Here is a 27,466-nt window from a genome sequence, read left to right as displayed (position 1 = left end):
CTCCATGTCTTCTCATGGCTTGAAAAAAAATGGCTCATTTTCCAGTACTGAATAATACTCCATTGTCTCAGTGTTTTACAAGTGAGGAATCAAATTTAGATCACGATAATTCTTAATTTTCTCTTGATCTAATTGAAAAAAGTCATATAAAATGTAAGCTAAAATAGTGTCTGTGAACAGGATTCACTTTCCTCCCTGAAGGCCTGGGAGGTGAAGATTTCTGAAACACTTTTTAAGCACAATTTTCCAAACTGGGTGGAGGATGCACCACTGAATTAAAATTTCTGCTGGACCAAAAGAGCTTATCGAGAAGAGACGTCATGAACCGATCAGCAGGCACATCGGGGAGCCACGCAGTCCCGGAGCTGCCTCGCACACACAGCGGCGCCTCCGCCCGGAAGCCGCCCAGCAATTGCGGCTGGGGCCACCTGGGACCACGCGTGAGGGTAGTGATGCCACCCCCATCCACTGTCCTGGGAAAGACAGGGCACCAACTCTGGAGACCCTGAAACCTGAAACTTACTAGCTGAGCAATTTGCTAGCCCTTTCTGGGCTGTGAACATCCTTCAGTCAGACAAGACCTTCTTTTTTTGACAGAGTCTGGCTAATTCAGCATCTCCTCGTAATGAAGGGAGGCTCGGAGGTGCTTGGAAGTGCCTTTAGCTTCTGGACCCAGGCCCAGCAGGCGCAGGATGCGGGAGGACCCGGCGCTGGGGGCGCTCAGCACCAGCCGCGCTTCCGGATCCCGGCGAGCGGCGTCAGCGGAACGGGCGGCTCCCAGCGCGGCGTAAACAAGGGCCCTCCGCGGCGAGAAGCGAGCTGGAGGCGGGGCTGACGGGCTGGAAGCTGGTATCAGCCCGAGGCGGACCCTTGCCCGCCCTGCTCGCGTCCCTGCGCCCTCGCTGCCTCCAGCCCGCAACCCCTACTCAAGCGGCCAGAGGCCGTCCTCGCAGAGACGGGCCGGGAGGACAGAATCCCGGGCGGCGGGGAGCGGCCGTAACACCAAACCTTTCGCCGCCGCCGCACGTCTCTTTCTTTTCCTTTGTCTTTTTCTCCTCCGCGGGTGCGGGGATTCCTGGTGAACCGAAGTGCAGCCTCAAGATGGCCGATGGCTACGAGGACCTGCGGGAGGACGAGCTCCCAGGGCCAGCCTACGAAGGCTACGAATCCGCGGAGCTCGCCTGCCCCGCCGAGCGCAGCGGCCACGTAGCCGTCAGCGACGGGCGCCACATGTTCGTCTGGGGCGGTTACAAGGTCAGTGGGCGGCCGGGTCGCGCGGGCGTCGGCCGGCAGTTACCGGTCGGGGGCGGCGGGAGGGCCAGGGTGGCCACCCCGGGCGCCTTCAGCGCCCCCGCGCCGCGACTCCGCCGGTTGGTTCATTCTCTTGCGAGTGTGGGAATCTTCCCACGGGTCTCCCCACCCGTCCCAGGGCTCCTGGGCTGTTGTCACGCCCGCCTTCTGCTTACAAAGCCTGCTCCCCGCTCCCTGCCCGCGCTTGCCCATGTCCGAGCTTTACCTGCGGAGGGCGCGGCGGGTGGTGGGAGACCGCGGAACGTTTTTATTTACAGGGTTGGTGTGTAAGAAGTGACGGTGTGTGAGGTCACTCTTGTTATTGGGCATAGAGCCGGGGTCCGGTGCTCGCTGATGCCGTGGCCCACTTAGGGGGAGACGGCCTCTTAGGGAAAATGCATTGGAATTCTCCAAGGCCGCAAAAATTGGCTTGTTGAACCTTCCCGCCGGTTCAGGAGTCCCAGCTACACCTGTGCACCTGCCATCCTAGTGTTATTCGAATGTTTCGGGGCTATTTTCCTTTTGGTTTCAGCTGAGAAAGGGTTGAGATTTTTCACATTAAACTCCTATAAAGAAAATTAATGGAAAATTTGTATCAATAACCGAAAAAAAATCAAGAGTAACAGCTTTTAACTACAGAACGCAGCCCTTTGACCCTTAGTCATGAACCAGTATGATTAGTTACCAGTTGAGAGCATGTAGTTGAGTTTCTTCTCTTTTCCTCTGTCTGGAAATCCTGCCCAAGTGCCTCCTATTTAAACCTTCTCACTAGTTCTCTTGCCCTTTTGCTTTTAGAGCTTCCTAATAACACTCTGCATTCTAGAATCGTCTTATTTCATTTGCTGGAGTGGTTCGGATCTGTTCTTACCAAAAATATTTTTGTCCCTTTTTAAAAAAAATGATCTGCCCCCGCTCCAATTTGCTAGAAATCTAGTCCTGTACACCAGTGCCTTGCCTGACTTGGAAGCACTAGGTGATTCTGGGTCATAGATTTTAGCTTATGCTACAGTTGATGTGACCATTTTTTGAGATGACTCTGAAAAGATAGCTGGGAAAAAGCTGTCTTGATTACTTCCTTTGGTTCCTTTCTCCTAATCCTGATTAATCTGAAATGTTTTCCCCAGCCTCCAATGAATAGGTGTTCAGAAGAGAGGGTATTTGGTAGGAGCAAGGTGGCTGGTACCGGGTGACTTTTATTAAAATGTAAATAATTGCCTTGGAGAAAGGTAAAACTGTTAATCTTCAGTAGGAAGAGGGAAGGTGAGGGGATAGGGGAAAAGGGTTGTGCGGGTGGAAGATTCTGAAGGTGAGTTGTGGAGGGCCTGGACGCCCAGGTCTGAGGCGGGGTGGAGAAGCATGACTAGTGAAGTAAGTTTGTAGTTCTCAAACAGGCCTTCCTCCACTTTCTGGCTACAACCCTAAGAGTACCACACACCGGAGGCCCTTGGAAGATTGTTTTGATTTCAGTAAACCTTAGCTTCATACACAGAAGTCAGTTTTCCTCCTCCTGCCAAAGTGATGTACTCTGAGTCAACCTGCTATCTTGCTGCCAGCCTTTTTATTTCATAAGTGGTGGAGTGGAAAGAGAAATATTTACATGCCCAGATGTTCTGTTCTGTTTTTCAAGCTAACGACTCTGACACCCATTCTTAGTGAACTGCATCTGTTTGCTTTATGTCAACATTGTTCAGAAAGTGGCCAGGGTGGTTCAAAGTCTGGAGAGGTCAGGCAAAGTGGTTGAAGTTGCAAATTCAGGGAAAGGAGGCTGGAATCCTGCTTCCACCATTCCTTGTTGAGTAGCCTTGGGCAACTTCTTGAAGAAATCTATACCAGCTATTTCTTACAGTTGTTGTGAAGATTCAATACAGCACTCCATGGATAGCACTTCATTAGTTCTGGCATATAGTAAGCTCTATCTGAAGGGAAATGGAGCAGAACAAGGAACTTAAGATTTTGTACAAGGACTTAATATTTGCAGTTCTGCCCTCCCTGCTTCTTGGCAGAGAATGAATGGCTAAAAGGGAAGAACATCTGACCTGTTAGTGTGGATCAGGTGCTTTCAAGGTAGAACTTTCTTTAGCCTGCCAACATGACACACATAATCTTCCATGAGGTCATGTAACTCAGATTTGGTGTGTGGAGTGTTATGGATAAAGTGGCCTTAGAGATTAGCTGGAGATCTAACTTCATGCATCATTGCAACTGCTGTATCAAGAATTTGAATTGAGGCCTCTCTATATTAAGCATTACTTTGAGTATGAGGCATGGGGTAGGGAGAACTGTACATGTGATAGAATTGTTAAAACCTGTTTCTTATAACTCTCAGTATCTCAAATGAGATAGATGTGAAAAAATATACAATAGTGCCTCTTTAGAATACAAGTTATATTTTGTATTTGCAACTTTTTGTTGTTGTTTTAGAGTAATCAAGTCAGAGGATTATATGACTTTTATCTGCCTAGAGAAGAACTCTGGATCTACAACATGGAGACTGGAAGATGGTAACTGTGGATATTAAGAGGGGGACTAGAACATCCAAATAAGGTTGCAAACAAAAACATACTCTGTAAAACCCATACTACTGAATAAAAACACTTTAATTAAAGATACTAACCTAGCTGTGTATTTTGAAAACAGTGTTCTACTAGTTTAGCTTAGCTCCTGAGCTTAAATACTTTTGTATTTCTTCAGTAGTTACTAGATGCTTTTATGACCTTTGAAGAAATTTCTGTTCAGAACTGTGTCAAGTATTATAGCAGTATTAAAGAGGTAGAAGCTTCAGATCCTGGAATGGAAATACATAAAAGTTCCATATATATATTCAATATGTTATGTCTTCTGTTATGTATTTTGAATGAGAGAAGAATTTGTAGACTATATTTGCTAGAAATAAAGGTAGTATTCTATTTTAATGAGCTCTAATATTAAAATTTCTATGCAGATTTCTTTGATTTAGCATGTTTTGCCTTAAAAACAAAATTAAATTTGCCATCCATGCAAATGGGTTATTCTGAAAGGACTTTTTGCCAGTTTCATACCAGTAATACTTGTACATTCTTAGCAGAATTAATAAATTCTCAAAATGCTGGGTTGGCTGTGTTTGAGGATTTAGAACGTAGTTTTCCCCATGGGTTGCTTTGTGAAAACTTAGTCTGTTATATATTTTAGCATATTTGAGATCTCAGAACTAGGAGAATACTAGTTCCACTTAAGAGTTCAACTAAAAATAAACCAGGATTATTTTTGCATATAGCTAGTGTTAATCTAGCTGTTTAACGCTCTTTTTCTAGAGAACTGGACATTTATAATTGTATTCCTTTAATGGGGAAACTTAAAAAAGAAATTCAATCCCAGGAAGAATTTTTACAAAATCAGTCTATCAAAACTTAAAAATTGGGAATTCCCTAGTGGTCCAGTGGTTAAGACTCCACGCTTCCACTGCAGGGGCACAGGTTCAGTTCCAGGTCAAGGAACTAAGCTCCTGCATGTCCCACAGCACAGCCAGAAACAAACATAAAGCTTAACACAGATGAAGCGATATTAGGAGTAGAAGCCCTTGAATGTAATATTAATATTCTGAATCTTAGAATTAACTTTTTGATTCAGATTCACTTTTAGACTTAGAATGAGTTAAAACAGGTAAAGAGCACTCAGAGGAATGGTTGGCCTATAGTAGACACTACCTGAGTGTCTGTAGTATTACATAAGGTCGGAATCAGACTAATTCGAATGGCTAAAGGTGACTGAATTAAAAAACACTTATTAATCTGTCAGGACTCAGATATTGAAGTTTTCTTCCTTTGGGTTCTTGGCCCACTCAAAAAAACAAAACCATCATTTATGGTCAAGTAACCAGAAAAAGCAAACAATTTAGTTAGAGAAATGTTGAGATGGTTTGCTCCTAGAGTGATATATGACATGTAGGCTTTCAGAACCTCCCATGCTGTCACGTTAGTGCCTGCTGGCGCAGCCTGTGGAGTGGGTGAAAGGGACAAGTTAGAAGAGACCTCAGTATAGCTACTCACCCCTTATTTTTTCCTTTTATTGTGGGGATAGAATTAGAAGACTGGATACATTGTTGCATTTCTTCTTGGGGAAATTTATTTACATTCAGTTTTTTCCCTCTCAGGAAAAAAATTAACACTGAGGGTGATGTTCCTCCTTCTATGTCAGGAAGCTGTGCCGTGTGTGTGGACAGGGTGCTGTACTTGTTTGGAGGACACCATTCAAGAGGCAATACAAATAAGGTTAGTGTGTGTAAGGATGGTTTAAGGTAACTTTGTTCTTTTTCAGACCACTTTAGATTTCTAAGGTTAGCCCAGTTTATTCCTGTTCAAGTTCAAAAACATGTGTACTTGATTGTGGTATGTTCTTTGCAGCTACTTACTCTCTTATTAATAAAATGCTGTATATTAGATGAATATTAGTAAACTAAAAACAAGATGCAGTTTGGGGGACGGGGCGGGATATTGATGGCTCAGATAGTAAATAATCTGCCTGCAATGCACGAGACTTGGGTTCAATCCCTGGGTTGGGAAGATCCCCTGGAGAAAGGAATGGCTATTCACTGCGTATTCTTGCCTGGAGAATTCCATGGACAGGAGCCTGGCGGGCTACAGTCCATGGAATTACAGTGAGTTGCACACAACTGAGCAACTAACACACACAGTAAAATTTAACAGGCCACAACTCAAAAAGCTGTAAGGAGAAATTAACACTGACAAAATTTCATATACTAACATTCCTATAACATGCCACTATAAGATACTGTTGTTCAGACTTTGTCTGTGTTTTGCCCAAATAGGGAAAAGGCATGTTTTTCTCAGGCCCGTACGAGACAGATGCAGTCAGAAAGGTGCATGTAATGTACGTTCAGTTCAGTTCAGTTGCACTCATGTCCAACTCTTTGAGACCCCTAGGACTGCAGCACGCCAGCCCTCCCTGTCCGTCACCAACTCCCAAAGTTTACCCAAACCTATGTCCATTACGTTGGTGATGCCATCCAGCCATCTCATCCTCTGTTGTCCCCTTCTCCCGCCTTCAATCTTTCCCAGCATCAGGGTCTTTTCCAATGCGTCGGTTCTTCGCATCAGGTGGCCAAAGGATTGGAGTTTCAGCTTCAGCATTGGTCCTTCCAATGAATATTCAGGACTGGTCTCCTTTAGGATGGACTGGTCGAATCTCCTTGCAGTCCAAGGGACTCTCAAGAGTCTTCTCCAACACCACAGGTCAAAAGCATCAAGTCTTTGGAGCTCAGCTTTCTTTATAGTCCAACTCTCACATCCATACAGGACCACAGGAAAAGCCATACTACTAGCTTTGACTAGACGGACCTTTGTTGGCAAACTAACGTCTCTGCTTTTTAATATGCTGTCTAGATTGGTCATAACTTTCCTTCCAAGGAGTAAGCGTCTTTTAATTTCATGGCTGCAGTCACCATCTCCAGTGATTTTGGAGCCCAAAAAAATAAAGTCTGTCACTGTTTCCCCATCTATTTCCCATGAAGTGATGGGACCAGATGCCATGATCTTAGTTTTCTGAATGTTGAGTTTTAAGCCAACTTTTTCACTCTCCTCTTTCACTTTCAAGAGGCTCTTTTCTTCTTCTTCGCTTTCTTCCATAAGGGTGGTGTCAACTGCGTATCTTAGGTTATTGATATTTCTCCCAGCAATCTTGATTCCAGCTTGTGCTTCCTCCAGCCCAGTGTTTCTCATGAGGTACTCTGCATATAAGTTAAATAAGCAGGGTGGCAATATACAGCCTTGACGTACTCCTTTCCTGATGTAGAACCAGTCTGTTGTTCCATGTCCAGTTCTAACTGTTGCTTCCTGACCTGCATACAGGTTTCTCAAGAGGCAAGTCAGGTGGTCTGGTATTCCCATCTCTTTCAGAATTTTCCACAGTTTGTTGTGATCCACACAGTCAAAGGCTTTGGCATAGTCAATAAAGCAAAAGTAGATGTTTTTCTGGAACTTCTTGCTTTTTCGATGATCTAGCAGATGTTAACAGTTTGATCTCTGGTTCCTCTGCCTTTTCTAAATCCAGCTTGAACATCTGGAAGTTCACGGTTCACGTACTGTTGAAGCCTGGCTTGGAGAATTTTGAACATTACTTTTCTAGCATGTGAGATGAGTGCAATTGTGCAGTAGTTTGAGCGTTCTTTGGCATTGCCTTTCTTTGGGATTGGAATGAAAACTGACCTTTTCCAGTCCTGTGGCCACTGCTGAGTTTTCTAAATTTGCTGGCATATTGAGTGCAGCACTTTCACAGCATCATCTTTTAGGATTTGAAATAGCTCAACTGGAATTCCATCACCTCCACTAGCTTTGTTCAAAGTGATGCTTCCTAAGGCCCACCTGACTTCACATTCCAGGATATCACACCATTGTGATTATCTGGGTCGTGAAGACCTTTTTTGTATAGTTTTTCTGTGTATTCTTGCCACCTCTTCTTAGTATTTTCTGGTTCTTTTAGGTCCATACTGTTTCTGTCCTTTATCAAGCCCATCTTTGCATGAACTGTTCCCTTGGTATCTCTTGGTATTTCTTGTATAGATCTCTATTGTTCTATTGTCCCATTCTATTGTTTTCCTCTATTTCTTTGCATAGATCACTGAGGAAGGCTTTCTTATCTCTCCTTGCTAATCTTTGGAACTCTGCATTCAAACGGATGTATCTTTCCTTTTCTCCTTTGTTTTTCGCCTCTCTTTTTACAGCTATTTGTAAGGCCTCCTTAGACAACCAGTTTGCCTTTTTGCATTTCTTTTTCTTGGGGATTGTCTTGATCACTGACTCCTGTACAGTGTCATGAACCTCCGTCCATAGTTCTTCAGGCACTCTTATCAGATCTAATCCCTTGAATCTATTTGTCACTTCCACTGTATAATCGTAAAGGATTTGATTTTGGTTATACCTGAACATTCTTGTGGTTTTCCCTACTTTCTTCAATTTAAGTCTGAATTTGGCAATAAGGAGTTCATGATCTGAGCCACAGTCTTGTTTTTGCTGACTGTATAGAGTTTCTCCATCTTTGGTTGCAAAGAATATAATCAATCTGATTTCGGTGTTGACCATCTGGTGCTGTCTATGTGTAGTCGTCTCTTGTATTGTTGGAAGAGGGTATTTGCTATGACCAGCGCGTTCTCTTGGCAAAACTCTGTTAGCCTTTGCCTTGCTTCTTTCTGTACTCCAAGGCCAAATTTGCCTGGTACTCCAGGTGCTTCTTGACTTCCTTACCATTGTGTTTGGCAGGACAGAGGAACAGAAAACAAAAAGTGTTAACCCAAGAGGTGATGCTTGAGTGGAATCACAGAGTATAGTTGGAAGGAGTATTATGCAAGATATATAGGTACCAGGATGCAGAGTTACACGCAGATATGTCTGGTTTATGGAAGTGCCAAGTGATTTGGTGTAGACAGAGCATGTGGGTTGAACTGGTTTCAGATTTCAAACTGTGCTCCTAGGAACTCCAGTGATTTTGGGGGGGATGCTTTGGGACACCTGTGAGAGAAGTATATGGGGTTAGGCAGGCTCCACACCACCCTTTTCCTCCTTCCTTTTAACAATTGTAGCTCCGCCCATTTATTTATTCACAGTTCACCCTAAGGTAAATCACAGTTCACTTTAATTAAGTGAATAGTGTTGCATGCTCTTTGGGTTTGGACAAAAGAGCTATTCCAAATCCTGAAAGATGATGCTGTGAAAGTGCTGCACTCAATATGCCAGCAAATTTGGAAAACTCAGCAGTGGCCACAGGACTGGAAAAGGTCAGTTTTCATTCCAGTCCCTAAGAAAGGCAATGCCAAAGAATGCTCAAACTACCGCACAATTGCACTCATCTCACATGCTAGTAAAGTAATGCTCAAAATTCTCCAAGCCAGGCTTCAGCAACATGTGAACCGTGAACTTCCTGATGTTCAAGCTGGTTTTAGAAAAGGCAGAGGAACCAGAGATCAAATTGCCAACATCCGCTGGATCATGGAAAAAGCAAGAGAATTCCAGAAAAACATCTATTTCTGCTTTACTGACTATGCCAAAGCTTTTGACTGTGTGGATCACAACAAACTGTGGAAAATTCTGAAAGAGATGGGAATACCAGACCACCTGACCTGCCTCTTGAGAAACCTGTATGCAGGTCAGGAAGCAACAGTTAGAACTGGACATGGAACAACAGACTGGTTCCAAATAGGAAAAGGAGTACGTCAAGGCTGTATATTGTCACCCTGTTTATTTAACTTATATGCAGAGTACATCATGAGAAATGCTGGACTGGAAGAAACACAAGCTGGAATCAAGATTGCCGGGAGAAATATCAGTAACCTCAGATATGCAGATGACACCACCCTTATGGCAGAAAGTGAAGAGGAACTCAAAAGGCTCTTGATGAAAGTGAAAGTGGAGAGTGAAAAAGTTGGCTTAAAGCTCAACATTCAGAAAACGAACATCATGGCATCTGGTCCCATCACTTCATGGGAAATAGATGGGGAAACAGTGGAAACACTGTCAGACTTTATTTTTCTGGGCTCCAAAATCACTACAGATGGTGACTGCAGCCCTGAAATTAAAAGACGCTTACTCCTTGGAACGAAAGTTATGACCAACCTAGATAGCATATTCAAAAGCAGAGACGTTACTTTGCCAACAAAGGTCCGTCTAGTCAAGGCTATGGTTTTTCCTGTGGTCATGTATGGATGTGAGAGTTGGACTGTGAAGAAGGCTGAGCGCCGAAGAATTGATGCTTTTGAACTGTGGTGTTGGAGAAGACTCTTGAGAGTCCCTTGGACTGCAAGGAGATCCAACCAGTCCATTGTGAAGGAGATCAGCCCTGGGATTTCTTTGGAAGGAATGATGCTAAGGCTGAAACTCGGTACTTTGGCCACCTCATGCTAAGAGTTGACTCATTGGAAAAGACTCTGATGCTGGGAGGGATTGGGGGCAGGAAGAGAAGGGGACGACAGAGGATGAGATGGCTGGATGGCATCACTGACTCGATGGACGTTGAGTCTGAGTGAACTCCGGGAGTTGGTGATGGACAGGGAGGCCTGGCGTGCTGCGATTCACGGGGTCGCAAAGAGTCGGACATGACTGAGCGACTGATCTGATCTGATAATGACATATATCCGTTATTATAATGTCACACGCAGTATTTCACTGTTCATAAAAACTTCTGAACTTGTGTATACATCTCCTCTCTCCCCCTAAACTCCTGCTATCAGTCTTTTAATTGTCTCTATAGTTTCGTCTTTTCCAGATGGCATATAGTTGGAATCTATTTTTCTTTGCCATCCAAGGAAAAGCCTTTATAACACCACTCATGGCTCACCCATGCATGGACCTGACTTGCTCAGTGGCAAACTTCCCCACTAAATGCTGTAGCTTTTCTTTCCGTGTTGAGCCCTGTCACACTGGTCCTGCCCAGCAGCATGTGGAGGTGCAGGGGAGTCTGTGTTTTCTGTTTATTCATAGGAAGGCCACAAGTCTTGCCCCTTGTCACAGTGAACCCAGATTTCTGTTGGGTATGTTGTAAACAGAGAAGCCGTTTCTTCGGGTTCTTATTTTTATATTTAGGCGTTTGCTTAAGACTTTGTTGGAAGAAAGGGTTTTGTGCCTAAAAGGTTTTGTGAGGCACTGCTGTAGGCTGTTGTTGAGCCATCTGTTTTTCAGGGTCAAGGGGGAGAAAACTAACTTTGACACAACATGAGGAAACTTGGGGAAAAGACTAGTTGTGGCTTTAGTAAAGGGGAGTGGTCAGAGAAATGGTTAATAGTTAAATCAGTACGGTTGAGGAAAAGAAACCTTAGGAGCCTAAAAAAAAGAAGTTAACTTATTGACTATTTAAATGTAAGTACCTGGATGTGAACCCTCTGAAAGACAAATGAATATTTAATCTTTTAAGATTTATCCTTAGCTCCTAGAGTTAAGTGGGCACTTAAGACATGTTTGTTAAATTGAAGATGAATTGCTAAGTTTGTTTTTTTTTTGTAATACCATCCCAGAATACATAAATTAGATCAGTACAATTTAAAGTGCCTATCTCAGGCAAAGAATGTAGTAAATTAACTCACTTTCTAGTCCTTCAGCCAAAAAGTGGTATGGGGGGAAAAACAGGCTGAACGCAAACAAGGTGCACAGTGACTTAAGTAATTCACATTCTGGCAGAAATTTCTTCCCTGGACTCAGACTAGGTAACATTTTACAGACTGGCAGCCAGTTTGCAATTATACTTTTAGTAGTACTGAATTAGATGACATTCTTATCAGCATAAATGCAATAACATTAAATGCCAAGGTTGAATTTCCTTCATGTAACAGAATCTAACATTGCTTCTGGCAGTTCTACATGCTGGATTCAAGGTCTACGGACCGAGTATTACACTGGGAAAGAATTGACTGCCAAGGAGTTCCTCCATCATCAAAGGACAAACTCGGTGTCTGGGTATATAAAAACAAGTGAGTGAGCCACACTATAGGTTTGGGTTTTTATGTGGAAAGTACTTTGCCATTCACGTATCTTTTGCTAATAACCATTGTAATCATGTAACATGCCTCTGAAGGCCCATAAAGATTGAGTGAATTAACGGCAAAGCACCTAAGACATCATTGTTAGTCATATTAGCCATTATTATTTGAATAAGTATTTTTATATACTCCAGTGTGCCTTCTCAGCTCATGAAATATTACAAAACAAACAAAAAAATATCTTGTATCCTGTGGATGTTTGAATTATTAATTTCTTGGTTTTTTATCAAACAGGTTAATATTTTTTGGAGGGTATGGATATTTACCTGAAGACAAAGTATTGGGAACTTTTGAATTTGATGAAACATCTTTCTGGGTAAATGAAGTTTCATATTTGCAAAAGTGGCCTACTTAGTCTATTGAAATAATATACTTCGTTTGCTATTAGCTTTGTTCATTTTGCCCTGTTAATAAACCAAAGGTTGTTTTACAAACATTATTTGTAAAAACTAACTCAGATTCTTATTTTCTGTAGAATTCAAGTCATCCAAGAGGATGGAATGATCATGTACATATTTTAGACACTGAAACGTTTATCTGGAGCCAGCCTATAACTACTGTGAGTTACTGAAGAATAATGAATTAATTATTAAAGCAAGGGCAGTTGCCAACTAGTGCCCTTCAATGAGAAGGGCAGTTGGCAAGTGGTGTAAAATTGATAGTTCATTTTTCTCCAAGGAGTCTAAAACTAAAAAGTTAATGAATGTATAGACTAGCCCAGTATCTGTCATCTAATAGCTGTTAAAAGTGGTATAGTTTGTAATTAAATAAATGACCTAGTGCTGGATTGGGATTTAAATTACTCAAATGTTAGATGTCTTTTTCCTCTGACACAGTGTCATATAATGTTCTAGCTTTTATTTTTAAAGAAAAGTAAAGCAAGTAAGCATTCTATTAACTAGCCCTTTCAGTAATGTTTCTCAAAAGCTCCCAGTTTTGGTAGTCAGCCTTTAGTACTGCTGTTTACTACAAGTTTGCACTTAAGCTTAAGAGCTCAAGTGTTCTGCACATTCTATCCCACTTCCAGAAAAGACTTCTTTCTGGTATTTATAAAACGTTCATTTATTCATTAAATTGTTTTTACGACTTAACTAGGGTAAACCACCTTCACCTCGTGCTGCCCATGCCTGTGCGACTGTTGGAAACAAAGGCTTTGTGTTTGGAGGCAGATACCGGGTGAGTATATAAAATAGTTTCAAAGATGTGCTTTTCAGTTACTCAGAATGATAACTAATTTATCCTTTTTTAGGATGCTAGAATGAATGACCTTCACTATCTTAATCTGGATACATGGGAGTGGAATGAACTGTAGGTATCATCTAGATGATTATTTAGGAAAGTTTTTCAAAAAAATTCCAATGGATTTTCCCCTTACTCTCTATTATTAGTACATAATGTACCTGCTTTCCTTTTCTGTAACAGTGAATCTTAAGTAAACATGATCACTAAATCCTTAAGGAATCTTTAAATTTTCAATGCCCATAACTATGTCTAGCACATAGCATGTGCTCAGTGTTTGTTGAAAAGATCTAAAGTTGACCTTCCTTCCAAGGAAACAGTTCATTGAAAAGCATGTAGTTGTTAATATCTAGAAGCCTTTTTAAAAATCTCTTCAAAGTTCCATATAAAATTTTAGTATTTCTCTGCTTTAAATACAGTAGCAGCTTTTAAATGCAGATATTGTAACTTAGCTATCATTTTCAGAATTCCACAAGGCATATGCCCAGTTGGCCGATCTTGGCACTCACTAACACCAGTTTCTTCAGATCATCTCTTTCTCTTTGGAGGATTTACCACTGATAAACAGCCACTAAGTAAGTACTCTTAAAATATTTTTAAAAGTTATTATACATCATTTGTAAGTAATATAAATAGCTGGAAAAAATCAGTATTTTTAGGTGTATCAGAGGGCTATAGGAATGGTTAGAAGATTTGGTATTAATTTTGATCCTATAATATATATACAGTTGTTTTCATATGACACATCTATCTGTCCAGTAAAAAAAAAAATTACCTAGAGCTCTTTGCCCTGCTAAATAAATGGCTGTAACATGGAAAGGGCTTACATACCTAACTGCAGGGGAAAAAAGGAAATATACTTTCTGTATCTACTCAAAATCTGATTTATTACTGTTTTTACTAAAGCTGCACTCTTTAAATATCAGTGTCAAAAAAAAATAAATAAATATCAGTGTCACATTGACAGAATAACATACTTAATGCTTTCTTCTTTGCTTTAATCAGGTGATGCCTGGACATACTGCATCAGTAAAAATGAATGGATAAAGTTTAATCATCCCCATACTGAAAAACCAAGGTATGAACTATTTAAAAGGTAGTTCTTGAGTGAGGTCCTTAGAGATGTATAAGACTGGTAATGAATGAGAAAATTCAGTTGGCTGCATTCACTTCCTCATAAAAACCCTAGCATTCACTAAGGTTTAATTTGAAAGAAAACCAAAGTTCTTAGTATTAGTGCTTTCTTTTTCATCATCAGTGCATGAAAAACAGGGCTGGATTTTGCTTTTTGCTTCATTAGAATAATGACATTGTTAAAATTTATACTAAAGCTCTTTACCAGAGTAGAACTGTTTCTAGATTTGTCATCTGAAAAAGGAAATTCTAGTTCTCTTCTAGGAGAGAATTCAAAACCCTAAACAATGTTTGACGGTGAGGGAATCAAGAACTTACAATCAAGTTTACAGCTATGCAGTATAACAAATACTAGGAAGTTGAATTGTCCAAAAAGAGCCTGTTAGAACACTTGCTACTTTTCTTATGTCAGAATTGTTACAGAGACTGCTAAAAGGAAATGATGTAGTCAGAATTGTTGTTCAAAGCACATTTGTTTAATGTTAGCTTGCATTTTGGAGAAGGCAGTGGCATCCCACTCCAGTACTCTTGCCTGGAAAATCCCATGGATGGAGGAGCCTGGAAGGCTGCAGTCCATGGGGTCGCTGAGGGTCGGACACGACTGAGCGACTTCACTTTCACTTTTCACTTTCATGCACTGGAGAAGGAAATGGCAACCCACTCCAGTGTTCTTGCCTGGAGAATCCCAGGGATGGGGGAGCCTGGTGGGCTGCCGTCTATGGGGTCGCACAGAGTCGGACATGATTGAAGCGACTTAGCAGCAGCAGCAACTTGCATTTTTATCCACGCCTCTAACCTAAGTAGTACAGTCATGCCATTAAGATGCCTTTCGACACAAATACTCTTTCCAGAGAGTCAGGCCTGAAGATGCTCCGTTTCACTCAGGCAGAGTAAAACATTCCTCAGATGTTTTGCATAAGGACAGCTGACCCTGCCTATGAAAAGAAGGAGAGGGCATATACCACTCATCTCCCAAAGACTTTTATTGCTCATAAAAACCTAGAGAACAGATCGTTCATTTCAGACTCCTCATTGCATAAATTAGGAATGGACCAGAGAGATAATGATATCTAGATAAAGACACTGATTTTTCTAGCTTTTTGTACTTTTCCTTGAGATAACTGTGTCTCAACTTTATGTTTTGGTCTGTGCTAAAGACCTTTAGTCTTTATTTCATCATCTCTATTCTCTAGTATAAATTATCAATTTGGTAATTGGGTTGACTTCAAACAAGTTCTTGTTTTAAATGTAGATTATGGCATACAGCTTGTGCCAGTGATGAAGGAGAAGTAATTGTGTTTGGAGGGTGTGCCAATAACCTTCTTGTCCATCACAGAGCTGTAAGTACACCACCCTTTATTAAAGGACACTCCATATTATTGCTGAAACTTTCTTGTGAAGTACTTTTAATGTATTCTTGTCTATTTTTCAGGCACACAGTAATGAAATACTTATATTTTCAGTTCAACCAAAATCTCTTGTAAGGTAAGTAACTTTTTTACTTGGTACTTATTTTAAATTGTTTTTTAAACACTTTGAATTAGTGTTCTTGAAAAAATAGGTTTATGGATAATTTAAGGGCAATAATAAACTTTCATTGATAAAACTATCCAGTTTCTATGAAAATCTTTAAAGTGGTTTTTCTTTTTTGGTAGTTTTAATATACTTCTAACAGTAAAGTGAAATTATTTTTCTTTGTCCACTTTCAGGCTAAGTTTAGAAGCTGTCATCTGCTTTAAAGAAATGTTAGCCAACTCATGGAACTGCCTTCCAAAACACTTACTTCACAGTGTTAATCAGAGGTTTGGTAGTAACAACACTTCTGGATCTTAAGGCTTCATAGATAATGCCTCTGATCACTTGCATGGACATCAATTCTGTAAACATCAGAGTGAAATCATTTGTATAATTATATACACTGTTGTAGTTTGCAGCTTTTTAGTTTTAATGTGCATGTGAATGGCCTAGAGAACCTATTTTTGTGTCTAAAGTTTACAATAAATGTATTTAACAGCATAAGTTATTACTTGGGCTTTTTACCCAAAGGAATGATTATTTCCTATTTGGTAACAACAGGGTCTATATTAATTATTCCTACCAGTATCAAAATGGTGAAGTTACTTTTTAAAGACATTAATATTTTAGCTGTTTCTTGAGTAGTCTGTTATGTTGAATTTAAAACACTAGGCTACATAAAGTGGTTGTTGATAGGACTAAGCTGGTAAAAGAAACCTTGGAGGGACCAGCGGCCGTCCAGTCCTCGACCCCAGTACTTTGGTGTAAGGGTCGGGGCAAGTGGAGTTGCTCATGTTGACCCTAGGCAGCCTGTTCAGTTGTTTTAAAGTTAACAGCTTTTACAGCTCATAAAAGAATGGAAATAATGTATGACTTTATTCTCCATTGTTAGGAGACAGAAAAAAGCTGGGTCAGGAGTCTTTAGTGGTAAACCTCAAAGTGCACTTATAATATTATAGGTTAAGATACTCTGTAACATGCTACTGATAATTACTAGAGGTGGAAAATAAAATGGCACAGAGCTGAATGAGATTACAAGAAAGAAATTAAGATGAAAAGTAAAGGTATTATATAAATGCGTGGAAATTATCAACACCAATTTCTTCTAGGTGTTATCTTAAGCCAAGTCATGGGAATGATAAGTAAAGGCAGAAGTCTACTTCCTCACAACTTAAATGTATAACCACCCCAACCCCCACCAGGAAAAACAAAACTTGCGATTGGCCTGTAATAGATATATTAGATGTTATGTACAGCAGACTACCAAGTCAACAGTCTAACCAGTTGAGCCACTTCACTATTCCATTTCTTTACAACATGAAATGAATACTTACTATTAACCTTCCAAATTTCAAGAAAATGTAGAATAATTGCAGTTGTTTACAATTAGCATTTGCTGTCCACAAATATTTTAGGAAGTCCTATCATAGTGTTTCCTCTCTATAAAACTGGAAAAAAACCAAGTCGTTTTGGTGAATACAGCAAGGCAATGTTAATTCACTTTTAAATACGGAAGTCTTGTTACATGATGTTTTCATCTCTGAACTTCCAAAAGACTATAAAACTGACTCTTCTCAAATATTTTAGGATTTCATTTCAGCTATTTTCTTTTTACATTCAGAAGATTGGGTGCAGACACTTTAACTTTGCCAGGAATGTTTCTTGATAAATCCGTGTCCTAAAAAAAAAAGGGGGGGGGGTGCTGAATATTTTCACAATCACATTTTTATGATCTTTATTATGTCCTCTGCTGCCAAAAGAATGGCATTTCTAAAATTTTCATCTGAAATTTACTTTCTACCAAAATGATAGCTGCAGCTTCCATCTGCTAACAATACAAAAATAAAAGAATTATAACTGCTCACATTTAACTGTACCACCAATCTCTAGAGATTTCTACAGGAACACTTTACCTTTACACTGCGGAATAAGTCTTTTTCTCTTGCTGTTGCTTCTTTGGAATGCATGAAACTATTCAAGGCTGTTTTCGCAGCTGTAAGCAGAAAATAGAAGAATCTACTTTTGTTCAGCCAAGAAATACTTAAAATCATAATTCATAAAAAGATTTTAAATACCTTTTCCCTTTTTCTGAACTCCAGGAGTAAGTTTCACTTTGTATCTTTAAAAAGGAATTGCATGTGTTACTAAACAGATAACAAAATGATTCCTAAGTCAATGCTGTGGCAGCTGTTTGAGTAAACTCATAATGACTTACTTATAGTTTGTCATGGTGGTATATGGGGCACATATTGGAATGGCAAACAGCAGTACATCTTCAGAATGTGGCTGCCCTGTCAAAGAGTCAAACAGATTTTCCTAAAAAGGGAAAACAAAAACAATTACAAAAGCTATTTATACCAGCCCTAAACTAGGAAAATTCTAATAAAACGATCAATACATTTTATCATTTTCTGATAAGATTTCTTTTACCCTTTGGGGCTATATATAAAGCAGAGATTAATGACGATTTTCAAAATGACACTTAGATATATTTAAGAAAAAGGGAGGCATTTTTGGTTGTCATAACTGAAGCAGCGTTGGGAGCAGAAACAATATTACTGACATCTTTTAGTGGGTAGATGCCAGGGATGGGACAACTCCCCACAAAAAAGAGTTATCCATCCTCAAATGTTAAAGATGTCAAAGTCGGGAAACTGGATTACAACAGTCATCTCTCATGCCTGTTCTTAAGGAGAAATTCTAGGGCTGCTTAGAGTTCCCATTTTGTCGGCTGCCTAGAAGATTGCATTTATCTAACAACGTGAGTAAATTCAGATTTAGGACAAAACACTTGGTACACTTAGTGCTTACTATATGCCATGAACTTTTCTAAATGCTTTATGTATACTATCTTAGTTCTCACACAACTCTCCCGGTAGAGGCAATTATATCCCTGTTTTTCAGATGAGGAAACTGAGGCACAAAGAAAAATGCTTCCAAGGTTGTAGTTATATGTAACAGAGTTAGGATTCAAATGTGTTACTCCAGAGCTTGTAGTCTTTTTTTTTTTTTTTTTTACCCTTTTAAGTTCTAGCTAGAAGTTGTGTGCCAGATATTGTGGGACCTGGATTGCAGTCAATGTTGTAGTATGAACCCCAACACAAAATCATACCTCATTTCCCTGCTGGTCTACATCTTGTTCTTCCTGTTTCAAATATATAAAATTTTAAAAGTCAGTTGTAACTTAAATTGAAACTCTATACCATTGAAATCTATGAAGAGAAAAACTGATAAATATAAGATAGACTAAGTTAATACATGTGTCTAATATATGAGAAAGCAATGCCATTCAAAGAGAAAAAGGATGTGCCCTAAAGTTAAAAAAAAAGACTTCCACAGAATATATGCTAATGAAAGTGTTAGTCACTCAGTTGGGTCGGACTCTTTGCAACCCCATGGACTGTACAGCTCACCAGGCTCCTCTGTCCATGGGATTCTCCAGTCAAGAATACTGGAGAGGGCTTGCCATTCCTTCTCCAGGGGATCTTCCCCACACAGGGATTGAACCCAGGTCTCTTTGCACTGCAGGCAGATTCTTTACCATCTCAGCTGCCAGGGAGGCCCATTGATAATTATGAATATTCTAACAGTTATGAATATTTGAGTGTAAGGTTTACAGAGTAAGTAATATAAAAATCTGAAGACAAAGTGAGTTTTAATATTACTAAACAACACTGTTCGGGGAACCAAGAAAACAGTAATACGTTTAGGATCCCTGTAAGCACTACCTGCACTGAATGGATCACACAATACAACCAAAGTTTAACTGCCATGAATAAAAATATAAAGGTGAAACAAAATTTTTTTACCAATTTATAAAACAATAAATCCTTTGTTCAGAATTTCAAAAAGATATATTCATGCAAGAAGATATACATTGAGGCCAGACTTTCATACTCAGCTGATGGAACAACTAGGCAAATATCTTAACTGGAAAAATGTCAACATTTCACACTTTAGTCACATTTGACATCATGTAATATAGTATATATTCTTATAGAAAAAACTAGAAAACTGCAAATTCATTTCTCATTCATGGTCAACATAATCCTAATTATCTGTTTTAACTAAGTTTCCACCAGAATCTAGTTTCTCCATAAAATTTTCTAATGGCTTATGATAAACTTTTTAGGAGCTAACCAACACTGCCATTTTTATATATAGCAATTAAAATTTAGGTCTTTTAGGCTATATTTCTAAGGTAACTTCCCATTAAGAATAGGGTTACCACTCACCCTGGTTTTATTTTAGCACTGTAAATCCCATGTCCTGGGAACCTTGAGATCGTTGGTCACCCTAATTAGGAAGCAAAAGCCCATGCGTGTGGTAGCCTTACCTTGTCATCATGTGGTTCATCTACAGCCAAGTCTTGTAACTCATGAGTGGTAATTTCAAGGGATGGAGTTTCTTTCTTTATGCTGTCTGAAACTCTTGGTCCACCTCTAGGTTTCTGGGGCTGTTTCTTCACTGGTTCATCCTTTATTTTGCCTTTCTTTCCCTTTTTCCCTTTTTCTTCTTTGTTCGAACCTGCAGACTTCATAGAGGGAAAAACAGTTAATGTTGACAGTATTTTCACTGTTGTCAGTTCTTTAACAAATGCACAGCATATGATAGGCAGTGGTCTGGATGCCCCTTGACAAACAAATGAAATTATTATTAAATGTTGCTTACTCCCAGCAATAAGGCAGTGGTCTGGATGCCCCTTGACAAACAAATGAAAATATTATTAAATGTTACTTACTCCCAGCAATTTCATGATGAGCTCACGTTCTTCTTCATCTTGGTCCTTGTATTTTTCCTTCATTTTTTTCATTTTACTCTACAAAATAAAAAACATTTTTGGTTGGAAAAATTTAGCAGTAAGAAAATGTTAAGACATGTATATAAAGAAAAGCCACTTCTTTAATTCTGTCAAAATGCTTATTCAGTAAGGCACCACTTTAACAAATAATATGGAGTCTTTGAAGATGGATAAAACCATAGTCCTCACCCTCAAACAATTGATCATCTTGTGGAAAAAAGATACACAGAATAAGAGTAAATTAATGCAAAATATTCTAAATGCAAACAAGTTTATATCTAAGATAATTTAGAGAAAGGAGACTTTTTTTAAGCTTGAGCAAGAACTGAAAGATTCATTGCATCTGGGAATACAAGAAAGGCAAGATTATAACGTAAAGACAGAACAGAGTAGTAACGGCTAGTCATCACACGTGGTTGCCATCAGGATACACATAAGAACAGGAAACGGGGCAGCAAAGTTTAGCTGGGTGTTTATTGCAGAGACTCTTAATACCTTGTATTTCATCAATTAAACTACTGATTCTTTACTCTGGGTATACATCCAAATCACTCGACCAGTTTTTAAAACCACAGACATACAAGCTTCACCTCCAAAGGCTTTCATCTTGACTAGTCTTAGCTAGGACCCAAATAACAAATTTACAAAATCATAAAGATTTAATAAGACACACAAAAAACACTATACAAGATTGACAAATCAGACTTCATTAAAATTGACAAATGCTGCTCATCAAAATACTACAGAAGTGAAAAAGCAAGTCTCAAAACATGAAAAAAATTTTAGTACAGATAACCAAGAAAAGACATGTATTTAGGATTTCAAAGAACTATAAATCAGTGAGAAAGCTGGACAACCCAACTTTTAAAAGCTAAATTAAGATTTCAGTATGTACACATTTGAATGACTTGAAAAACCCCAACAATACCAAATGAAAGTGACGATGTAAAGCAACTGGAACTCAGATACACAGCTTGGTGGGAAACTGGTACAAGCACTCCGAAAACTGCTAATACCTACTAAGCCAAACACAACACGTGCGCTATAACCCAGCATTTCCACTCGCAGCTACACAGGACAGAAACGCATATTTGGGAACCTAAAAGATACAGGTCTTCAATGATGAACAATGTAGTAGACGGAAACTGGCAGATGCTATTGAGCAGTGCAAATGAACTGTTAGAACAACATGGATGATTCACAAGGTTGAGTGAAAGATGTAAGACAGGAATATATAAACGATGATTGCTTTTTTACATAAAGCTCAAAAACAGGCAAAATAATCTACTGTAATTAAGACATGTTTTTCTCTGGTGGGAATACTATTTAGAAAGGGGCAAGAGTGAGCTTTCTGGAGTAATATAAACATCCAAGGGTCTTGTTCTGGGTGTTGGTTTCACAGATGTATGTGGATATAAAAACTGAGCTAAAAGCAAAGTATCTGCATATTACTATATATATGTAGCATGTGTACTGAATCATGTCTGACTCTTGGAGACCCCATGGACTGCAGCCTGCCAGACTTCTCTGTCCATGGAATTTTTCCAGGCAAGAATACTGGAGTGGGTTGCCATTTCCTCCAGGGGCTCTTCCCAACCCAGGGATCAAACCTGGGTCCACCGCGTCTCCTGCACAGGCAGGCAGGTTCGTTCCCACTGAGCCACCTGGGAAGCCCACTATATGTACATTACACCACAAAACAACAAAAACCCTGAGAATAAAATGAACAGTATCACCAATACACTGAACCAAGAAATGGAAAACTCAACAAAAAGAATAGTTTCTTGGCAAAATATAACTTAGGGAAACCAACTTTGGGGAAAAAAAAAAAAAAAACCTGAATGGAGTTATGATCGCTAAAGAAATTAAGTACTTAAAAACTTACCCTGAAAGTGTTACTTGCTCAATTGTGTCCGACTCTTTTGTGACCCCATGGACTGTAGCCAGCCAGGCTCTTTTGTCCATGGAATTCTCCAGGCAAGAATACTGGAGTGGATTGCCATTTCCTTCTCCAGGGGATCTTCCCAACCCAGGGATGGAACTCGGGTCTCCTGCATTATATGCAGATTATTTACCATCTAAGCCACCAGGTAAGCCAGATATCCCTAAACATCAGGCCCAATTGCTAAAAAAAAAATTTCAAGGAACAAATGATCTCCATTTTATACAAAGTACTGCTGCTGCTATGTCACTTCAGTCATATCCTGACTCTGTGTGACCCCATAGACGGCAGCCCACCAGGCTCCCTCGTCCATGGGATTTTCCAGGCAAGAGTACTGGAGTGGGGTGCCATCGCCTTCTCCAATACAAAGTACTAGAGAGCATAAAAAAGGAAAAGTACCAAATTCACTTTATGAAGCTGGTATCACCTAGATACCCAAACAAGGCAAGGACAGTATTAGGGGGTTTTATTCCGTAATTTACACCACATGAACTCATTGAGGGAGAAAAACAGATGCAGAAAAAGCATTCAATAAAATTTAACTCATGATTATTAACACTAGCCCTTTGTAAAGGATATCTACCAACAACCCACAAGAAACATACTACAATGTTAATAATCTTAGAATTAGTCCCTTTAATGTATTACTATAACAAAGAGGCATGCTATTCTTACTTTTATGCCACACTGTACTGATGTTTGAGTCAGTATAAGAAACATGAGAAAGAAAAGCAAAGCCATTATTTGCAGACTGCCTAAATTTCATCTGTAGCTGCTGCTGCTGCTGCTAAGTCACTTCAGTCGTGTCCGACTCTGTGTGACCCCATAGCAGCCCACCAGGCTCCACCATCCTTGGGATCCTCCAGGCAAGAACACTGGAGTGGATTGCCATTTCCTTCTCCAATGCATGAAGGTGAAAAGTGAAAGTGAAGTCGCTCAGTCGTGTCCGACTCTGCGACCCCATGGACTGCAGCCCACCAGGCTCTTCCGTCCATGGGATTTTTCAGGCAAGAGTACTGGAGTGGGGTGCCATTGCCTTCTCCTTCATCTGTAGATGAAATGTTAAATACTCAGTAAGACTGCTTAATACTATCAACTGGACAAATACCCTTAGTGCATACATATGACTTTTTTTAAGATAATGACTAAAAATAAGTATTGCTGAGTCAGAGGGTAAATGCACTGTTAGGACTCTTGATTGGAATTCCCATGGTATATATTCAAACTTGTACTGAATGACTGAATACACATTATCTATTAATTTGATGGGTAAAAAAATTCCCCTTGTTTACATAAACATATCTCTGATCTACCCCCTACCCTGCAATTTGCCCTATCAATTATATTGAATTATATTGATGGTTCTTTTCTCCACCAGATATTTACTTTCAGTTCAGTTCAGTTCAGTCGCTCAGTCGTGTCCGACTCTTTGCGACCCCTTGAATCGCAGCATGCCAGGCCTCCCTGTGCATCGCCAACTCCCGGAGTTCACCCAGACTCATGTCCATCGAGTCAGTGATGCCATCCAGCCATCTCATCCTCTGTCGTCCCCTTCTCCTTCTGCCCCCAATCCCTCCCAGCATCAGAGTCTTTTCCAATGAGTCAACTCTTCGCATGAGGTGGCCAAAGTACGGAGTTTCAGCCTTAGCATCATTCCTTCCAAAGAAATCCCAGGGCTGATCTCCTTCACGATGGACTGGTTGGATCTCCTTGCAGTCCAAGGGACTCTCAAGAGTCTTCTCCAACAACACAGTTCAAAAGCATCAATTCTTCGGCGCTCAGCCTTCTTCACAGGCCAACTCTCACATCCATACATGACCTCACGAAAAACCATAGCCTTGACCAGACGGACCTTTGTTGGCAAAGTAATGTCTCTACTTTTGAATATGCTATCTAGGTTGGACATAACTTCCCTTCCAAGGAGTAGGCATCTTTTAATTTCAGGGCTGCAGTCACCATCTGCAGTGATTTTGGAGCCCAAAAAAATAAAGTCTGACACTGTTTCCCCAGATATTTATAGTATTTTTTAAAACATTACTAGCCACTAATTTTGAATGCTTCATACCCTTTAAAACACAATTTATCGTTCTGTGTCTAGATTTTATTCTGCTTCACTTTTCTACTGGCTGTTCATTAATACCATTCTGTTTTAGAAAGTCTTAACAGTAAATGTTTTACTACCTAGTAGGGAGATCCATCCTTCATCTTCTTTTTCAAGACTCCCTTAACTATTCTCTGGTATGTATTCTTTCAAATGAACTTTCAAATGTTAATTAAAAATCTCAATTCTTTTTTGAATGATTTCATGTTGAATTTGCATAGTAATACAGGGAGAATTGATTTTTTTTCCCCTTTTCATCCCTGGTCCAGGAATTGAACTGAGTCCATGTACCACAACTTGTGAAGCTTGCATGCCTAGAGCCTGTGCTCTTCAAGAGAAGCCACTGAAATGAGAAGTCTGTGCATTGCAACTAGAGAGTAGCCCCTGCTTGCCTCAACTAGAGAAAAGCCCAAGCAGCAGTGAAGTCCCAGCACAACCAAAAATAAAAAACTCCATAGCTGAAGAAAACTAAATTAAAAAAATTTTTTTTCAAAGGACTTTAATTTTCTTAAAGATACACCTATACATCAGTTCACAATCTCGACACAGCTACATTTTTTAAAGTATAGTCTATATCCACTACCTCCTCTTTCTTCATCCCCTACCTTTATAAAATATGTAAGAACTGTAACCAAAATTGCATTAATAATTGAAAAAGAAACGACTAAGTTAAATTATCAGATCACCACTGCCAGTTTTTAGCTGAGTGTCTCTGGCAAATAAATCAATCTCCTATTCCTCTTCTACATAACTTGAGAGTTTCTGTATAGATGATCTTAAAAGAACAGAAAGTGATCTCTGTGCTCCTTAACACTATCTTTTCAACTAATTTTCAAAAGAAGTCACACAAGATTATTCTTCTGTTTCACTTAAACCTTAAAAAAGGAACCTCACAACTTCACTTGTGGATCATATAGTGCCAAATATTACCTTTTGTCCTCGCTTCATTGGCTGAACAACCGGGACATTTTTGCTTGTGTTCTGATGAGTTTCAATGTGTAGAGCATTTTCTTTTTCTTTGTCCTTTGCTTCTGTCATTTCTAAATCCCCTGAGTCATTTGGAAGCTTCTTTTTCTTCATTTCCCTAAATATAAATGAAATGGAAAATATCTTAATCTTAGAATTTCAAATTCTTAATACCCTAAAAAAATGACACACGGAAGGGAACGTGTATGAGATCGTGCCTTCTGCTTAACTTGTCATCACCAGGCTACAGTATAAAAGGAGTGCAAGTCATCACACTAGAAAAGCTAAAAAATTTCTTCTCATGCATTTATGATTCTTCCTGGCATCCGGGCTCAACACACTGTCATCCTTGACTTATCCTGAATCAGTAGCCACATTCAGTCCCTCAACACCTTGATGGCGAGGCAAAGGGATTTGTAAGTCTTTGTCCTTGACAGATGTTAAATATTCAGCAAAACATTTGTGGGTCTGTCAGTGGAATAAATGGATCTTAGAAAATAAAGAGGAAAGGAAAATCCTATTACTGTGCAATCACCTTACCAATGCCACTGCTCTAGTCCAAGTCCTCATCACTTACCACCCAGACTTCCTCCATATTTCCCCCATAATCTGTTCTACATGAACTTTCACATTAATTTTCCGTTATTGTTTACCTATGTCACATTCCCATTCAAAATCTTCCAAAAGTCCTCCTCACATCACTTTTAGGATAAGTCTAGAACACTTACCTTGTTATTCTAGGTTCTCCACTTTTGATTCAATTGCACGTTGCCAATTTTATCATCAATTCACAAACATGAACATTTTGTTCCTTCCGCCTCAATCTACTTATCCATTTCCCCAAAGCACTCTCAACATTGCTTCCAAATACCTATCACCTCCCTGTCTTTGATCATACTTATTCTCCTTGAAGTTTCTGACCTTAACTTGCATTATCTAAGATGCAACTATATCTTCAAGGTAAAAACTTCTGATGGTATTTCCCAAAACACTTCAGTGCACAAAAAATTCTTATTCCTGAAATGCTGTATCACTTTCAGATAACACTATTTACAGACTTACGGCTATTTCTTGAATCCAGGACTCAAAAGCTTCTTGAAGGCACAAACTTTATATTTTCCCTCTTTGTATATACTACCATAGTATCTAGCATAATACCATACTCATAAATACCAGCACTCAGTTTTCTATAATTTATAAAGATGATCAAACAAAAGGGTTTATTATCCATTCCAATCTAGGGCCTCTTTCTGGAGTGCTTTACCAGTTGTAGTCTTTTCACCCTCCAGTAGTTGTCTCAGTTATCCCTTTCACTCTTTATCTTTTTCTGTTTGCCTTCTAAGCCCTATTATGTTAAAGGGAAAAAAAAGGGGGGGGGGGAAACCCCCAAGTCTTCCTCTTACATAAAAATTGCCTAATTTCAGTACAGGCATGCCTCAGAAATATTACAATTTCTGTTCCAGACCATTGCAATAAAGTGAATATGCAGTAAAGCAAGTCATGAATTTTTTGGTTTCCCAGTGCATATAAATTTATGCTTATACTACCCTGTAGTCTATCAAGTGTGCAAAGCAATATGTCTTTAAAAAGCAATTGTATATACCTTAATCAATACTTTATTGCTAAAAAAAAATACCACCACCTGAGCTTTCAGTGCCTCATAATCACTTTACAATAGAAACAAAGTTCACTGATCACAGATCACCTGAACAATTAATAATAAAAAGCTTAAACATTGCAAGAATTATCAAAATATGATCCAGAGACATGAAGTAAAAAAATGATGTTGGAAAATGATAGCAATAGATTTGCTCCATACAGGATTACCATAAACCTTCAATTTGTTAAAAAACATTAAAAATCTGCAAAGCACAATAAAATGTGGTATGCCTGTATTCCTTTTCACTTTTGTCAATAGTATCATAGAATCAGCCTATTTAATATACTGCAATTATTACCGTA

The 27,466-nt window shown here is 39.5% G+C and overlaps 2 protein-coding genes, 1 long non-coding RNA gene and 1 pseudogene across 7 annotated transcripts in view; 2 read left to right on the top strand and 2 right to left on the bottom strand.

Annotated features, from left to right (window-relative positions):
- The first annotated feature begins 816 nt into the window (after positions 1 to 816).
- On the top strand, positions 817 to 16,195 carry KLHDC2 (kelch domain containing 2). Its single transcript, XM_086321631.1, has 13 exons — positions 817 to 1,254; positions 3,712 to 3,791; positions 5,420 to 5,537; positions 11,622 to 11,737; positions 12,041 to 12,122; positions 12,282 to 12,365; positions 12,902 to 12,982; positions 13,056 to 13,114; positions 13,511 to 13,620; positions 14,051 to 14,123; positions 15,432 to 15,519; positions 15,612 to 15,664; positions 15,889 to 16,195. The coding sequence occupies exons 1-13, from the start codon at positions 1,102 to 1,104 to the stop codon at positions 16,010 to 16,012; spliced, it is 1,221 nt and encodes a 406-aa protein (XP_086177757.1). The 5' UTR covers positions 817 to 1,101; the 3' UTR covers positions 16,013 to 16,195.
- On the bottom strand, positions 10,732 to 10,855 carry LOC147364653 (small nucleolar RNA SNORA11; annotated as a pseudogene).
- NEMF (nuclear export mediator factor) overlaps positions 14,634 to 27,466 on the bottom strand; it is a 56,590-nt gene continuing 43,757 nt past the window's right edge. For 2 of the 5 annotated variants that reach the window (XM_086321619.1, XM_086321620.1), the window contains exons 26-33: positions 25,469 to 25,622; positions 20,436 to 20,513; positions 20,031 to 20,228; positions 18,807 to 18,839; positions 17,910 to 18,010; positions 17,770 to 17,813; positions 17,608 to 17,687; positions 14,634 to 17,372 (exon numbers count right to left, since the gene is read on the bottom strand). In XM_086321619.1, the coding sequence (XP_086177745.1) occupies positions 17,295 to 17,372; positions 17,608 to 17,687; positions 17,770 to 17,813; positions 17,910 to 18,010; positions 18,807 to 18,839; positions 20,031 to 20,228; positions 20,436 to 20,513; positions 25,469 to 25,622 (766 nt within the window). In that variant the 3' untranslated portion in view covers positions 14,634 to 17,294. Of the gene's footprint in view, positions 17,373 to 17,607; positions 17,688 to 17,769; positions 17,814 to 17,909; positions 18,011 to 18,806; positions 18,840 to 20,030; positions 20,229 to 20,435; positions 20,514 to 25,468; positions 25,623 to 27,466 lie in introns of those variants that run through there. The other 3 variants (XR_015134794.1, XR_015134795.1, XM_086321621.1) reach the window with 2 other exon arrangements.
- On the top strand, positions 22,439 to 25,032 carry LOC147364651 (uncharacterized). The gene is made up of 2 exons (XR_015134797.1): positions 22,439 to 22,585; positions 24,808 to 25,032. It is a non-coding gene; the product is annotated as an uncharacterized LOC147364651 (long non-coding RNA).

This window comes from Bos grunniens, chromosome 10 (genome assembly GCF_055505025.1).
Source record: "Bos grunniens cultivar Pamir isolate PY7600 chromosome 10, Bosgru_T2T1.0, whole genome shotgun sequence".
NCBI classification, from domain to species: Eukaryota; Metazoa; Chordata; class Mammalia; order Artiodactyla; family Bovidae; genus Bos; species Bos grunniens.
This window is presented reverse-complemented; position numbering and strand designations above follow the sequence as displayed.

Coding starts and splice junctions, on each gene's coding strand:
- KLHDC2 (XM_086321631.1), top strand. CDS start 1,102: ATGGCCGATGGCTACGAGGACCTGCGGGAGGACGAGCTCCCAGGGCCA. Junction 12,366..12,901: donor GGAGCCAGCCTATAACTACT/GTGAGTTACTGA, acceptor CGACTTAACTAG/GGTAAACCACCTTCACCTCG. Junction 15,520..15,611: donor TTCTTGTCCATCACAGAGCT/GTAAGTACACCA, acceptor TCTATTTTTCAG/GCACACAGTAATGAAATACT.